This window comes from Chiroxiphia lanceolata, chromosome 2 (genome assembly GCF_009829145.1).
Source record: "Chiroxiphia lanceolata isolate bChiLan1 chromosome 2, bChiLan1.pri, whole genome shotgun sequence".
NCBI lineage: Eukaryota > Metazoa > Chordata > Aves > Passeriformes > Pipridae > Chiroxiphia > Chiroxiphia lanceolata.
The window spans coordinates 101998707-102013838 of NC_045638.1; the positions used below are offsets into that span (position 1 = coordinate 101998707).

Below are 15132 nucleotides of genomic sequence, written 5' to 3' on the forward strand. Positions count from 1 at the left end.
TTGTCAACCATGCAACTTATTTCACCTTCGGGAAGATGGAATAAACATTCATTCTGTGGTCTTAGGAAAGTACGACTTGCTGGCTACATGCATACATTACAAAAATGTAATAATGTACTCTTTGACTCTGTTTGAGCACAGATTTCCTCCTTCATATACATCTGTGCACAGCAATATTTAGTAGTCATCCATTTATCTTCTCCAAGATCTTACATAGCCAGAGCTATTCCCAGGCAAGTCAGGTGTCCACTTGAGACAGATTCTTATCTTGGGGATACCAGCAGCATATATTTACCAAAGATCACATAAGTAGTTAAGCAGTCAGAGGTAATTTCCCAGAATATTCACCCAGCAGTTCATATCTTTGGGACTTGCAAAAGAGGAGGAAATGTCTTTGTACGCAATAGATGGGGATGGAGCAGCATTACCTTAGGACTTGTCTTTCTAAATATAGAAAGGCATGATTTGTCCTTGTCTTTGTTATGCTGAATATAACAGCACTTTAAGCAGAGTACTGGTTCACTAAGTTTTTTAATGTAGTGCTGATACAAAGGACAAGAAAAGAAAGTAAGAAGTCTTATATTCACAATGGATTTTACAGCCTGCAGCGAGTATTTTCTTGCTATCTGACAGAGCTTTCAGTCTCTTGCAGGCTGCCCAAAATAGCTCACCAAGCTCATGTTCACTCCAGTAGACTTTGGTTCTGCAGCCAGTCAAAGCTGATATGGTACAGCAATGATTTGCTCCTGGAGAGCAGATTTATTAACACACCACCAGGACTACAGACCCAGAAATCCCCTGCTGCATTCTCAGTGTTCACCTTTCCATTATGCCCCTAATTATCTCCAAAGGAGTTTATTCCTTGTAAGCTTCTTGTTCAGGCTGATAAGCATTTTATTCTGAATCCTCTGCAGATTTAAGCTTTGCTCCTTGTGCTTGCTCTTAGTTGAGAAACTAAGCAACTGTCTCCATTTGCACAATGCACACCTCCCACTCTCTCCAGCTTCTCTCTCAGTTCAGTATACATTTATAAGAATTCCCACCATTTTCAGTAGTTTTATGTTAATTCCTCATGCTCAATTCACTTCATTATGATAAAGGTCTGAGTTGTTAAGGGTCTATATCACCCCTGGACTCAAATAGAAGGGTATGTATTAATTGAGACTAACCTGTTCCTTCATGCTAATCAAGTGAATTATTTCTTAAGCATTGATGTAAGGCAGTTAAAATAAAATAATATTCCAAAGTAATAGCATCCCAAGTAAACAAATACAGCACAGGACATTTTCTCACATTAGAGCCTTTCTTGAAGAGCAAAGTTTTACATTGTTCCTTAGACTACACTGAGGACTATTTCAATGTACATATTCCAAAAAGACAAACATGGTCATGTGATTAACTTTTTTTCTTAAGAAACCCTTCCTGCTTTTGTGTTATGCATAATTGGACACAAAACTGTTTGCTCTGAAGAAAAAACAAAGAAACACACTAACCCTAAAACCTCAGAAGTTAGCAGAAAGCTTCTTTGGCAGTGCTCAGAGTGCAAGTTTTCTCTGGAAGAAGCTACTCCAGTTCTGAGAATAAAATGGCTTCTCTACCAAAACACAGACATTTTGTTAAATTTTAAAGATAAATACACACAGTAAGCCACATGTTGATTTACCCTTTCTTTTCAGAACGGAACTGGATCGTGGGCCCAGATTAATAGAATTTAAAGAATGGAGGGACCATATTATGTTATTCTAACCTGACCTTCAAGAGCTGGCGATGTTATAATTTCTTCATCGTGCCTCTGATTCTTGTCTTAGCTGAACTGTAGGCTCTCAGCAGTGCATCTTCAGACTTGGTCCAGAAACCTCAAGAGATGAAGAGTCCCATAGCACTACTAGGTAAAATATTTCCGTAATTTAGTTTAGGAGGTATTTAAATACCTTTGTTGAATTCAACACAACACCAAAACAGGGAAGACTTAAAGTATGGGTATCATACGAATATTAGAAAAGTAAGTTTGTATCACATAAATGGAACTAACAGTCCTGTAGACATTCTTCTGTGGCAAGACAGGTGGATAATAAATACAAGTGCACACATAAATATTTTAATTCTCTCTTAGAGGTAAACACTGAAGGAGACTGTGAGTTTGCCAATGAGCTTGCAAAAGCCCAAACCACATTTCCTGTTTGTAAGAAAGAAGGCAAAAAAAAGAGTGAAGGCCTTTAAGGTTGACGGCAACTCTAGAGGCAGATCGATGCTGCCAGGTCCAAAACAAAAGAGCATCCAAGATCTGTGAACATAACTTGATTTCCTGTTGGACAAAGGGGAGGGGAGTGCTCCTAGAACCTACAAAAACAGGTAAGCCCTATCTTTTAGTTATAAAATTGTAAACAAAAGAGCAGTAAAACAACGTTACGGCAGATTACCAGTCTTGTAAGAGGGTTGCTCAAGGTTTTAAATTAAAATTATTAATAACATCTTAAACCTTCATTAATTAAGGCTTGTTAATGAAGACTAAGCATTGGCATTAGTTTTTTGCTGAAAGTGCTTACTGTACTGTAGGCCTTCTTATTTTACAATGCACTGTTTCCCTTCTAAAGTATGAAGTTGATATTTTATAAAGCAATTAGTTATGCACTAATTAATTGCAGTTTAAGGAATCTTTTCCAGGGAATTAATCTTATATTAAAAGCTCATACAGGTGGAAGCATCTTTAACACTAATTTAATGTTCATCAGTCTCTTAATTTTTTTTTTCTAAGGGTCATTAGTAAAAAATATTATTTATATCAACACTTAATTAGAAGGAGGGGGAAAGACAGTTTTATCTCATCTTTGACAAATTTGCAGACAAAACCAACAGGAAACAAACCATTTTGTGTTCCACATCATCATCTTAAATCTAGTAGTGATTAATCTGCTTCTATGAATGATGAATTGATACCATAGATGGCATGTGCAGCTGGATGGTATCTATATTCCTCACCTCACATTCCTTTTCCATACAAAAACCTGGTAGAAGTATGCTATCCTTCTGTTATCCTCTGTGATGGATTCTCTAAACAAAATACCTTAGAGCAAGAAAGAATGAAATGTAGTACTCCTGCTACCTATTCCTCTGTTGTTAAGAGGACAAACGTGTAACATGAATTGTTAAAACTGGCCCCTTTCCTCAAAGGTAAGTACATGATTATGTCCATTCCTTTGAGTTGCATTAAACTGAACTGCAGAAATTCATCTAGGAAAGATTTGAATGTTTTGGAGACTTTTGTTTATTTGGTTAGGGTTTTTTGTTTGCTTTTCCCCCCCTCACACCCCTCCAGTTACAGTATAATGAACCCTGCAAAGAGAAAACCAAAGAACAAATAACCAACATTCTATTTATTACCATTCTTGCCTTTGTTGATGGAGAAAATTGTCAACAGATTTAAAAGAGAGAAAAAGTACATTTAACTATGTATTCAGAGAGTTGTCTGCTTGCTCGTATTTTGTGGTGTGAATATGGTACCTTCAGTTTATAGCAATGTAAAATGTACTAAAAGGAGGTGAGTGACCCCATCCCTAAAGTCAGAAAAGTAAAAACATCATTCAAATGAAGTAAATTACCTAAAGTAGATGTTCTATTTGGATGCAACTCCAAGTTTAACCTGCTTTCCAAATAGAAATGGAAGAACAGCAGCATAGGAGTATATCAGTAATACTAGAAAAATTCCAATATTAGTTTTTCCAAATACTGTAATCTTTATAGTCATTAATATACTACTTCCCCACTCACACATCCCAAATTCTTCTAACAAAAAAACCAAGAATTGTTGTCCCTCTTATAAAACCTTTGGCTATATGATTTTTTTCTTTCACAGAGCGGCACAATACTTTAAGAATAGCTTCAATATTATTTCTTATAACGAAATACCACCACTCTTACCTTTTCTCATTACAGATTATTGGAGAAAACCCTGATGGGATTTGAGCTTATCCTATTAGAATCATAGTGTACTATTCCCAAAGGAATAATTTTTCTATATGACTGTTTTCTGCAGAAAACAACACTTTTTAAAATATTCAAATTGATGGCTTGAGTGAGAATGCCCCTGAACACAGTTGCATGAGTTCTTTGGAATAACTATATACTATGCAAAAAATAACAATCCGCTTTTGCTACATCTGAGAGTAGATTACGTGAATGAGAATTAGAGAATAGAACAGAAGACACTATTTTCAGAATAGAATAAATAAAAAGACATTATTTTCAGAATGGAATGTAATTAGTCATAGACTTCTCTTTCTGCTTATTTCTCACTCACCATCCACAGTCTCCTTATCTTACTTTTGTCTTTAGCACAACCAGTTAACTGTGACAGGTTGCATCTGCTGTTATACATATAGGGACAGCAGTGTAGTTATCTGTGGAAACAAACAGTCCTTCACAGTTATTCAGCTTTCCTTCTACTGCTGCTGCTGTCAAACTAGTTACTATTCAAATAATTCAGTTATAAATGTAAATAACTAGCATATTGGCAACAACTATAAGAACAAGAACACCTGGGAGTTGTATATCTGTAAAGCGAAGATATAAAATCAAAATTTCTCATATTTTATATCTGGATGGTAAGGTTACTTGAAACTGATATTAAAATGGCATAAAATGCTCAGAACTGCACAATTATGTCTCTGATCAAGGTCTTTACTATGGTTTTATAGGGTAAATTAAAACTGCTGTTGTTTCCACAATATAAGCAGTCTTGTCTGAAAATCAAATAGCTTGTATCGCAAAGAGAAAAAGTTAAAAAAAAAAAAGCTATTGAAATCATGCATATGTTTGTATACATTTTACTACAACAGAAGAAGATGTTTGACTCAGAGTTGTGGAAAATAAATTCAAAAATAAACTAAGCAGTGTTCATCTAGGAAGAAATTTAAATGTTGTTTTCTTAGTCTCCCCACACCCATAAAGTTTTCTAAATCAGAAAGAACTATAATTTTGAGATTTAAAACATTGATATGTTTTATTAGAAACCAAAGTTTCATGTCTTTTGTTTTCCTAGAATGTTTTAAAGTTCCAGAGAAGTGGGATTGCTCAAATACTGTAGAAGTTAAAACTGAAAACTGAAAAGAGAAACAGTTTTTTCCAAACTTTAGTCTTCTCCAGATGATAATTCCCATTTAGATCAGAAGCTGAAACGGGAAGATAATATTTGTCATCAAAAAATGGGTTTCCTCCTCCACTCCAGTTAAGGACTGAAAACATTCAAATTGAAACTATGAGTTCTCCTACCCTGGAAACATCTGAAAAATAGGGAAAAATAGGACTCCTAAATAAGAAAGATAAATTACACCACTGTGTACCATATTAAAGGAACAACCTTAGATTGGAACTGCACTTTAGGTATCTGCTCAGTGTTTTTATTCTAATGAATCATAGGCTTGTGCCTTCTATTACAGTTACACGTGCTTCCCTTCTCACTGCTTTTGCTCCCTGGTAAAAGAGTTTGTAGGAAAAGAAATAGAGAATGAACATAAGAAAAATGGAAAATAATTACATCGCAAAAGAAAAAAAGGACAGGAGAAGAACGAAGGATGAATGATTATTTAGGCACAACATTCAGACCTGAAATTTCTTGCCTTTGACAGACTTGTAGTTTTGGACTAGTAGTTTTGCACAAAGGATGCAAATGTTGAGTGACTAATTGTAGAGTAAGCAGGTTCTAAACAATGCTGATTCTTGATGTATCTTGATAACATCTTCTCAACGTAGGACCTCCCTTTCTTTTAATTTCTTCTCTGAAAAACTGGAAAAATATATAGCTGCTTCATGGAGGTGGTGTTACTCCTCATGAATATCTGTATCTCACTGCAAAAAAGTGCTTCTCAACATGAAAAGGAGTATTGCAGTGATGGAGAGCCCTCAAGTGCCTTTGGGAGAACTTGAGTGGGAGAAAAGAAAGGAATGAAAACTAGATGTTTAGTTTAAAAGGAAGGATAAATGGCCACTGGAAGTACCAGGTGGAAACACCAGTTACAAATCTGTCAGAAAGTCACAGCTTAGTTGCTCTGTTTTGTTCCTTTTAAAAGAGAAATCTGAAACCTGCGTCCTAGAAGCCCATGTGATTTGTGACTTTTTACTACCGAGGTTTATCTTATCTTGTTTCATCATCATAAAAATATCTGGGGCTTGAAGTAAAACAAATCTAAAATAGCTTTTGCAACAGCATAATGAGGGAACAAAACCGGTAAGGAGAAGTTCTTAAGATGAGCTGGAGCTGGTCAAGCCAAGGAACAAAGCTCTGTGTCCTCAGCAGGAGCAAATGCATTGCACCCATCCCTGGCCAGCAACACGGAAATGTGTATTCCTGTACTCCTTTGCCTCAGATTTCCTTTAAGAAGCAAACAAAATGTCAGCCTCCTGAAAGAATCCATGTACGTCCAAAACAACTGAGCGCGTTAAGGATCAGTATCATCCAATCCCTCCCTTTGACTGCTCTGCTCCAGCTAGACTTTTTTATGCAGCAGAGATCATTAGTTTTGGGCACCAGGTTTTATTTCAAACACTCCAAATCTAGTAGAACATGAGACATGCCTCAGGGGGAAAGCAAAGACACTAATTGTAAGCTCCTTTCACTCGTGTATTTGGCTCAGTGTTTCCTCTGTCAAGGAGGGTTTCACTGGCCATTTGCTGCAATGCTGAAAATTCTGGCCATTAGACTGTCACAAATAAACTATTTTCTTCAGCATGGTTTGTGATGGAAAATTTGTATGAGCTAGATTGATCGAAGAATTAATTAGATGACAAAATAGATTCAGTGCATGGGAGTTCTTCCCTGTGCTTCTAAACAGGACTCCAAGGAGAGGCAAGTTCAGTACAAAAAGAAACTTTGTTCAATTAAATTGACCCACCTCTTACAGGGTGATTTTCCAAGAGCTGTTTGGGCTTTTCTCTGCAGAACTTCTGGGGCATTCACTGATTCCCATCTGCTGCTTATCCTTTATCACCGCTTTCTCAAGCAAGAAAATGAGTACAAGTAAGGGGTTTTAATAGCAAGAAGACAATGTAAGAAAGCAACCAACTTTTGATATTTTTCTGCAGGGAGTTTTAAAACCTTATGGTCTTAGCTATTATTCAGAGATATTTCCAGTGAATTTGTTTTGACTGAATTCAGAACTACACTAATGAACTCTAGAATTTAGCCAAAAATTTACTGCAAAGAGTAAGTTAAAGACTATGACAGAATTAATTTCAAAGCTATTCAGTAAAATGACTTTTTTCCTTATGAATTTATGATTTTTACTGTATCTTACAGGCAAACCAACAGCCCAGCCTTTGGCAGAATTCCTATGAAACAGTAGTTCTGCTAACAGCTTATTGATCTTGCTTTCTTATTATTTAGCATCTGGTTTTGATATTAATTATTTAGCTTGTATGGCAATGGCTGTCACAGAGTAAACAACAAAATAGCAGCTTCAATTACAGAAAGCGAAAATCAACCAAGCACAAAGAATATGGTGAAACTATTAGACAACACAAATGATAAAATTATTTTCCTTCAGTTACAGAAATGAGCTGCCATTTTTCTGTCTGGGGAGTTTTGGCCTTCCTGAGTTTGGCTCTCATTGTTTCATTGACACTGAACATTTTACACTATTTGAAAAAGAAGAGAGGTAAGAAACATTGTCTCTTTGTAAGGAATGGAGTTTCAATATTTAAATTGTCTGTAGAGAAAGTCATCACTGCTCAGAGATTTCAAGCCAACAAATTGATTAGTTTGAACAGTTTTCCTTTGGCAAGAATGATTCTAGTAGAGACCACGTGAGTTTTAAAAAATTTTAGGAGAGTCAGGTACGATTGCAGAATGATTGCTAACTGCACAATCCACTGCCAGAAACAGCCACTCAAGCCCATTCTCTGAAGACAAGCCAACAGAACATGTACAAGGTGAAGAATTTAGTTCTGACTAAATTTTTATTTTAAAAGTATATTTTTAATACTTGTAATTTTATTCTTTTAAGTGTACTTTTCACATAATTGTTTATTATTTATCCCTCAATTTGAAAATTATTTTAAGTAGCTCCTCCCCAAATTCTTTAATGCTCATTAGAATTTCTGATTTCCTATATATTTTATGCTTAATCTGTGTATTTTGGAAAAATATTCTAATTGCTTTTCATCATGGGATTCTAATGGAACTCTCAATAAGAAACTAATTTGTTTATGTTAGAAGGTGACTACGGTCATACTCCGGTTTTGGTTGAAATTATCTATGACTTTTTTGACAGAATTAATTATGCCAGTGGAACCTCTCCTATGCATACAATTCTGTTGTTAGGAAGTTGTACAATCCTCACCATTCCCTTAACACAGGGAAAACTGTACCTGTGCTATACATGTATGGATGGACAGGCAAACATTGGTGGCTTCAACTACACTAAATACACATACATAAACAATCTACATAAACAGCAGGCCTGTGCTTATAAACTGAATTCACCAAGTGTAAGAGAATCAGGATATTAAAAGAGCTGCTGGAGCGTTTTTGGATGGGTGGGGGGAGGGGTATGGGTTAGGCTCTTTAGGTTTATTCTGTATTTTAGGGCCAGTAGGCAGATATTTCCATGAGTTAAAAATCACAGTCATTTACAAAACTAACCTTGACCAAGGTTTAGGTTGGATTGCCTGATGCTGCACTGCTCATGGAATCAGAGCTTACTGTGGTAAGCAGAGGATAGAAAGTCAGGCATTTCTGAGTTATGAATCCAGCTCTAATAATAAACTTTTGTAGCCATCGCCTCTCTGCTTCATTTTCTTCATCTGTGTGGATCACAAGATATCTTTCAGAGATACAAGAACTAGTAAAATAAATACACCTTCACTTTGTAATATAAGCACCTGCCTAGACAGAGAAAGAGACGAGGTAGACATAGAAGGTGGAGGAAGAAAACATGCGTTATAAATACATTTTTGGGATATTGTAACCTAATGTAGACTTTGCAGCCACAGCACAGGGTGTTAACACAAACATTTCTTGAATTAGACAAAAGTATTTGAGAAAAGTACAGGGACGACTGAAGAGCCAGAACTTTCAGTTGTGTTCTCTAAACTGAAATCAAAAGCATGCCCGCTGAGACAATTATCTGAAGCGTTCTAAAATAACACATTTCATTTTCTCTTAACTTCTTTTTTTTTTTTTTTTTTTTTTTTTAACAAATTTTCCAGCTAAAATGCATAAAGACTACGAAGAGAACAATCCAAGGTAAGTTGGATAAAAAAATTTTCTTTCTGTCAAGGGTGAAATAAGCAATAAATAATGACAGATGGCTTTGGAGGGATGACGTAGAGGATAATTCAATATCTCTTGCAGTCTGCCTGGAAATGTTGGAGAGAATGGCTGTGGAAAAAAGTTTTCCAAAGAAAACCAGAAAAAAAATTCATGTGGGAGGTACATCCTGCAGTCTTTTTATCAACAGTGAAATAATTTCATGCTAATACTATAATTTTGTCTGTTGAAGGGAGTGCAAGATACTGAACTAAACCACCATTTACTGTCACTTAACCTCAAAATCCCATAATAATTTAAAAGAACTCTCAGAAAACAATGATAAATTATAGTCTGATAGTTAATACTTCTGGAGTAATAAATTATGTATGTATTTACATTTCATAACCATCTTTTACAAATGATGCCCTAAAGCAATGAAACAGAAGTTGGGAAGTCTCTGTCTGTTACTCCCTGTTTAGCTGAAAAATACCACTGAAGAAGCGGTGTTAGATAGCATGGCTTCATTCCCTTGATGAGACACAGTATAGGGATGCAATAGAAAAAAGTGCTTCCCACTAACAATTCCCATTTTACAGACTCAGAAACATTTTCAAGGAACACCAGGTAATGAAACACAGCATATCATTAAAAATCCAAAGCTGAAATGTGCTTTGGTCTTCTCTGTTTGTGTTGACATGAGACTGTGGACCTTTTAAGAACACCAACCCAAAAGACACATGCAGTGCTTTAGTTTGTATTGCAGAGTGGTCTCAGAGGACGTGAACTGGGTTCCTTTCAGTGATCATTAATATTTCTAGACCTACATGAAACAGTAGCTTACTAGTCTGGAGATAAGCTTTTTACTTACCTAAGCTACAGGAAAGAAGAGTTCAATTATTGGCTAGATAACAAATCTCTCTTCAGAATATTCACATTGCCATTGCCCCCTCCAGTATATTTGGTCTTGTTTATTAGATCACATACAATCTGCTATGGATATATATATATATATATACACACACACACACATACACAATCTGGATATTGGTACATGTGCATTAAATGTTTATTAGAGTAGAATAGTGGGGTCCTAAATAAAGCATATTCTGTGAATTAAAAGTATTTTTCCATTCCCCCTGTAGCTATGATGACTATCCCACAGAAGATTACCCAGTTTATGGCAATCTCAGTCAAGATATTTTAGGTAAGATTTATTTTAGGAACATGTGTCTATTCAGTGGCTATAATAAATATAAGATTAAAAACTGACTGACCAACATATTTTGCATTTCTCAAATGCCAAGCTTGAGAATTCACATCTTTTCAATCATTAGTATAATTAAAAATATTACCACCTACTTGGGATAGAAATGCAAACCATCATACTACATTACTATTTGTAAGAACAGATTTCATACTGAATTTTATTTTTTATGGTTCAAATGGTCCAGTTAAGCCAAGTATCTCAAAACAAAGAGCTTGTATATATGTAAAGCTGCACCAATTGAAAAAACAGCTTGATCCATGCATGTTAAAGCAATCTAAACCACACATTACTCATGGTCCAAAGCCAATGTTCCCACAGAAACAGGCAGAAACAAACATATACCAGTTCTCTGCTGTAGCTATCCAAAGATCATCAGCAACATTGACAAATATGCTGAAGTCCAGTGGCTGAGTGTTGGGCAGACAGCTTTGCTTTGCTTTACTGTGCTGAAGTTGATAATCCTTGGCAGAGAGATACCATAATAAAGGCAGTAATATCACATAACTGCAGCTAGAGCTAGATATGCTGAGACTATGTCTCTTGAAGCGCTTATGGTGTTAAAGCAGTATTTAAGTAATATGAACATAACTTTTTTGCAAGCCTTATTTGGGGTTAAGCAAAACTAAAGTACTGAGCTGCAGGGAAAAAAATTAAAAAAAACAAACCAAACTCTTTCATACACGGTTTGCATAAATTTATCTAAGTCAACACTCAAATGGATTGACATTGTAAAAGTCTGAAAAATGTAAGGAAGTAATCTGCTTTACTGATGGCTAAAATGAGACATGAAACAAGAAAATAACTTGCACCAAATTTACAGAAAAGTGGAAGTAAATTCAGGAATAGAATTTAATCACCAGCTGCTGCAAGCCACAGCCCCTTTCTCAGCCAAAGAAAGGCTGCCTATGCTGAAAAATACATCAATATGTGGTTACCCTTAAATTGCAAGAAGTCTTCCTAGCACTCTAAAATGATGCCCACTTAGTGAATAATGAGAAACCTCCCACCCATGAACAGAAAATGATTTTCATTTCCACAGTATGTGTCTGAATTTCTTAGCTATTTGCCTGTCTATACCTAGAGGGAGAGATCTGTGTGTGATTTCAAAACAAAACAAACTTCTACCAAAGAAAACTGGGAGAAGTGAGTTCTGTAATGGAGAGGATCTGCTGATCTGACCTTTTAAGACTCAGTAATATAACTTAATAACTAAAACATTTTTCTACTTTGATAAGTTACAGAAGAATGTTGTTATGAGCAGATGAAGTCCCAACCTCAAAGGCCAGTTAACCAGCCACAGGTATTTTTAATTTTAATTTTACGTTTCTGAATTAGGGTGACGTGGTCTGTCTCAGAGTTCCTGTGCTTATCCCATGACAAAAATCTTGACACTATCACAAAGATTACCATGCATTATTGTTTCAGTTCACCAAGGTATTTCAGCACAGACTTGACTCTTCAATCTGAATCATTAATGCAGAAGGAGGAAAATTATGGACAGCTCCAGTCCACGCATGTGGCATCATAAAGTTCTGTCACAGGCATGCAGATCAGGTTGAACTAAATCTGCATCTACTACCATGGCTTACGAAAAGAATTAATTTTATTTATTTTTGATATCAACTGAAAACACAAGTTGTATCACATGATACTCATGAATTTGAGTGGCTCTCTCCTGTCCAGCACAAAATCTATATGCCTTAACACTTGAAAATAGAAAACAACTGTTTTCTATTGATTTGTATTTTGTTGAGATACCTAAGAGCATTCAAGCTTCAACTGAAATTTGCCTGTAGTTGAAGCATTCCCAGCATCAATTTCCTGTGTTCCATGCATTTCACTAGGATCAATTTCCAGCCTCTCTCTCAGGATATTTCCAGCAGGTAAAAATATCTTTTCTAATCTAGACATTTGTTTTCATTAACTTCATGGAAACAGAATAATCTATGAAAATTCCAATGTCAATAGTCATTGACAATTTGGTTTGAAAAACAGAGAAGCAGGAAAAAGATACAAAAGACATACATTTTGCACTGGAAATGAGATCATCTATACGGATGAGAATCATCCAACTTTGGTATTCTGCAGAGGCAAAGCCTATGAATCATATTGCTAACAACTGGATTCTAACTAAACAAAAGTGAGAAGAAAAACAGATCTAATCATATCTTGCATCCCAAAGAACTTGGACTGATTTCATAACCTACCCTTCTTCCCAATGAGAATCTTTCCTATGATACCTTGAAGAATTTTTCCTTATTGTCACTATGAGCCATTTACCATTAGATTATGTTGATATGTTTTCTAGGCTCCCATGTCTTAATCTTTTGTACTTTTAATGGCTTGTTTTACAGCTAGCTTGGGCATATTTCAGCCACTATTATGATTACAGTGTAGACATACTCATAGCCTTACGTATAATTTTAAAGCAAGGATAACTACTGAATGTTAAAGTGAATTTCCTTTCAGGTGGAGTCTGCCAGTCAAATGTGTTATGCCTCGCTTGATCACAGTGTCAAGGGAAAACGCAGAAAACCAAGGAGAAAGAAAGATCCTTCATTAGAGGAAGATGAAGAAGAAAGATCATCTAACCCCACCATGATGGCTTCCAAAGCGAGCATTTACCTCAATAGTGAGCAGCTGGCTGCTGAAAACACAGCAAAAGTAGAAGCCATTCATGATGATCCCATCAGGTTAATGGGCTTGATTCATAAGCAAAAGGAGAGAATATCTGAAGTGGCTTCCTGAACCAAAAATGTAATCATAAAGTGAGATGTGCTTTTTCATTCTGGAGGAACAGTGAATGACTAGAGACTGTCAAACTGTCAAACTGTCGTACCAAACAATGATTTAAAATGGGTAAGTGTTCCAAAGTGTCTTCCAAGTATATTTAAGGACTAAACAAGAAATAAGTATAGGTCTAGACTGCCACTTTGAAGGATCTGCCCTTCTGAGGACAATTTGAAAGAGTTGTGGAATCTGGTATTTCAGCATTCACGTGGTATCGATCCCAGTAAAAATTAATCCTATGTTTTAAACAACCAGCTTTCAAACATTCCCAAAAGACCCACTAATGGTCTGTAGAGCTCTAGCAGAGTACAACTATTCTATATAGGTTTTATCAATACTTCTGAAAGGAAATTTTTTTCATGCTTGCACACTTGGTGATTTAGTTGTTTTACCAGTTAAAAACTAATCTGCTGTTCCACATTGTGTACTTTCCTGCTGTGACTGATTTATGGTAATAACGCAATCTATCTAAAGATAATTGGAGAATAATTTAACAGTTTGTTTAAAGTAGTAATTGTACATTTCACAAGATTTAACAGTATCTTTATATATCTTCAGTTTCCCTTAGCAATACCACAATTAGTCTCAAATCTCTACTCCTCTACTAAATGCAATATTGTATCCAACTGTATTCAAGAGTCCACAAAGATATTATCAAATTATCTGTAAAAATAAATCTCCTAGTGAGGATTTCTTCCTTCTAATACGCTATGTTATGTTTACATTCCTATTGGGTTTTACATTGCTATTCTTACAAAAGCAGAAAGAGCTTTTCATTTCCCCAAACAATTCACTTACTGTGTGCACATTCATCTTAAGACTTTAAACTCATTAAATGGTAAGTTTTATAGAGTGGGGATCTCATTTTATATTCTAGGAGTCATTAAGTAGTTTTAGCAGAAAACAGTGAGGCAGGTTGATGTAATATGCCTACCTCTAGGTGTCAGACAGTTCTGTCTTCTCAAAAATAAAGGATACTAGTGCCTTTAACATCCACACAGAGCACCATGTCAAGGAGCTTCCAACTCTCAAGCACATACAGAACTCTGCAAGTGTTTCAGGTCCTGAAAACAAACAAACAAAACAAACAAAAGGCCCAACACCTCTTCTAAAAGCAGAAGTGGATGGACACATCCAGCAATGAGACACATTTATGAAGAAGAAAATCAGTATAAAACAAAATCAATATAAAAGAAATAAGTTCTTTGACAGCCTGGTTAACATTCAGTTTTGTTCATAGTTAAGGGTCTTACATAACAAGCTCTAACTTCTATGCAAAACCAAAAGGAAAGGGCCAAGCCCTGCAGCCAAAGCTGCCCCAGTGTCATTGCCAATCTTGTGCTAGCATTTCCTTTTGTGTGCTGGAACCAACGCAGTATGTTTCGCTGTTACATCCCAGAAAAAAGGCAGACTTGGAATGAAAGTAACTGTGTTATCACAGTCTTAGCCCAGCTACCACTGGATAGGCAGAAACAAGTGGTGTTGAAGAATCTACAAAAACCACTTTAATGCAGAAGCAGATTAAACGATGGCCCTAAGGTCCTGTGGGGGAAAGGAGAAAGACAAATCCAAAGCCAAATATCTAAAGCTAAATATCAGTGCACAAAGCATTCACTTAATTTGATTAGATTGGAAGGAGTTATTTTTTTTCCATAGTAGGAACTAAATAAGTAATAATACACATCTCAACATATGCTTGCTCAGACTCACATCAAAATAGTTTGAATAACAATAATATGTAAAATATTCACATAAAGTGTTTTAACGCATCGGTGAGATGCAACTCTTGATTATGCCTTAAATTCACAAGTTAAAGAACTTACACAAATTA

General features: G+C 35.8%; 1 protein-coding gene across 1 annotated transcript; it reads left to right on the forward strand.

Annotated features, from left to right (window-relative positions):
• The first annotated feature begins 2240 nt into the window (after positions 1 to 2240).
• On the forward strand, positions 2241 to 13922 carry LOC116782924 (T-cell receptor-associated transmembrane adapter 1). Its single transcript, XM_032680025.1, has 6 exons — positions 2241 to 2352; positions 7539 to 7649; positions 9202 to 9238; positions 10387 to 10448; positions 11753 to 11811; positions 12981 to 13922. Exons 2-6 carry the CDS (start codon positions 7547 to 7549, stop codon positions 13257 to 13259), a joined length of 540 nt encoding a protein of 179 aa, XP_032535916.1. The 5' UTR covers positions 2241 to 2352; positions 7539 to 7546; the 3' UTR covers positions 13260 to 13922.
• The last annotated feature ends 1210 nt before the right edge of the window (positions 13923 to 15132 follow it).

Bases quoted from the DNA above. Each gene is read 5' to 3' on its own strand.
- LOC116782924 (XM_032680025.1), top strand. From the start codon at position 7,547: ATGAGCTGCCATTTTTCTGTCTGGGGAGTTTTGGCCTTCCTGAGTTTG. The intron at 10,449-11,752 runs GTAAGATTTATT...GATAAGTTACAG, and splicing joins TCTCAGTCAAGATATTTTAG to AAGAATGTTGTTATGAGCAG. The intron at 11,812-12,980 runs GTATTTTTAATT...ATTTCCTTTCAG, and splicing joins GGCCAGTTAACCAGCCACAG to GTGGAGTCTGCCAGTCAAAT.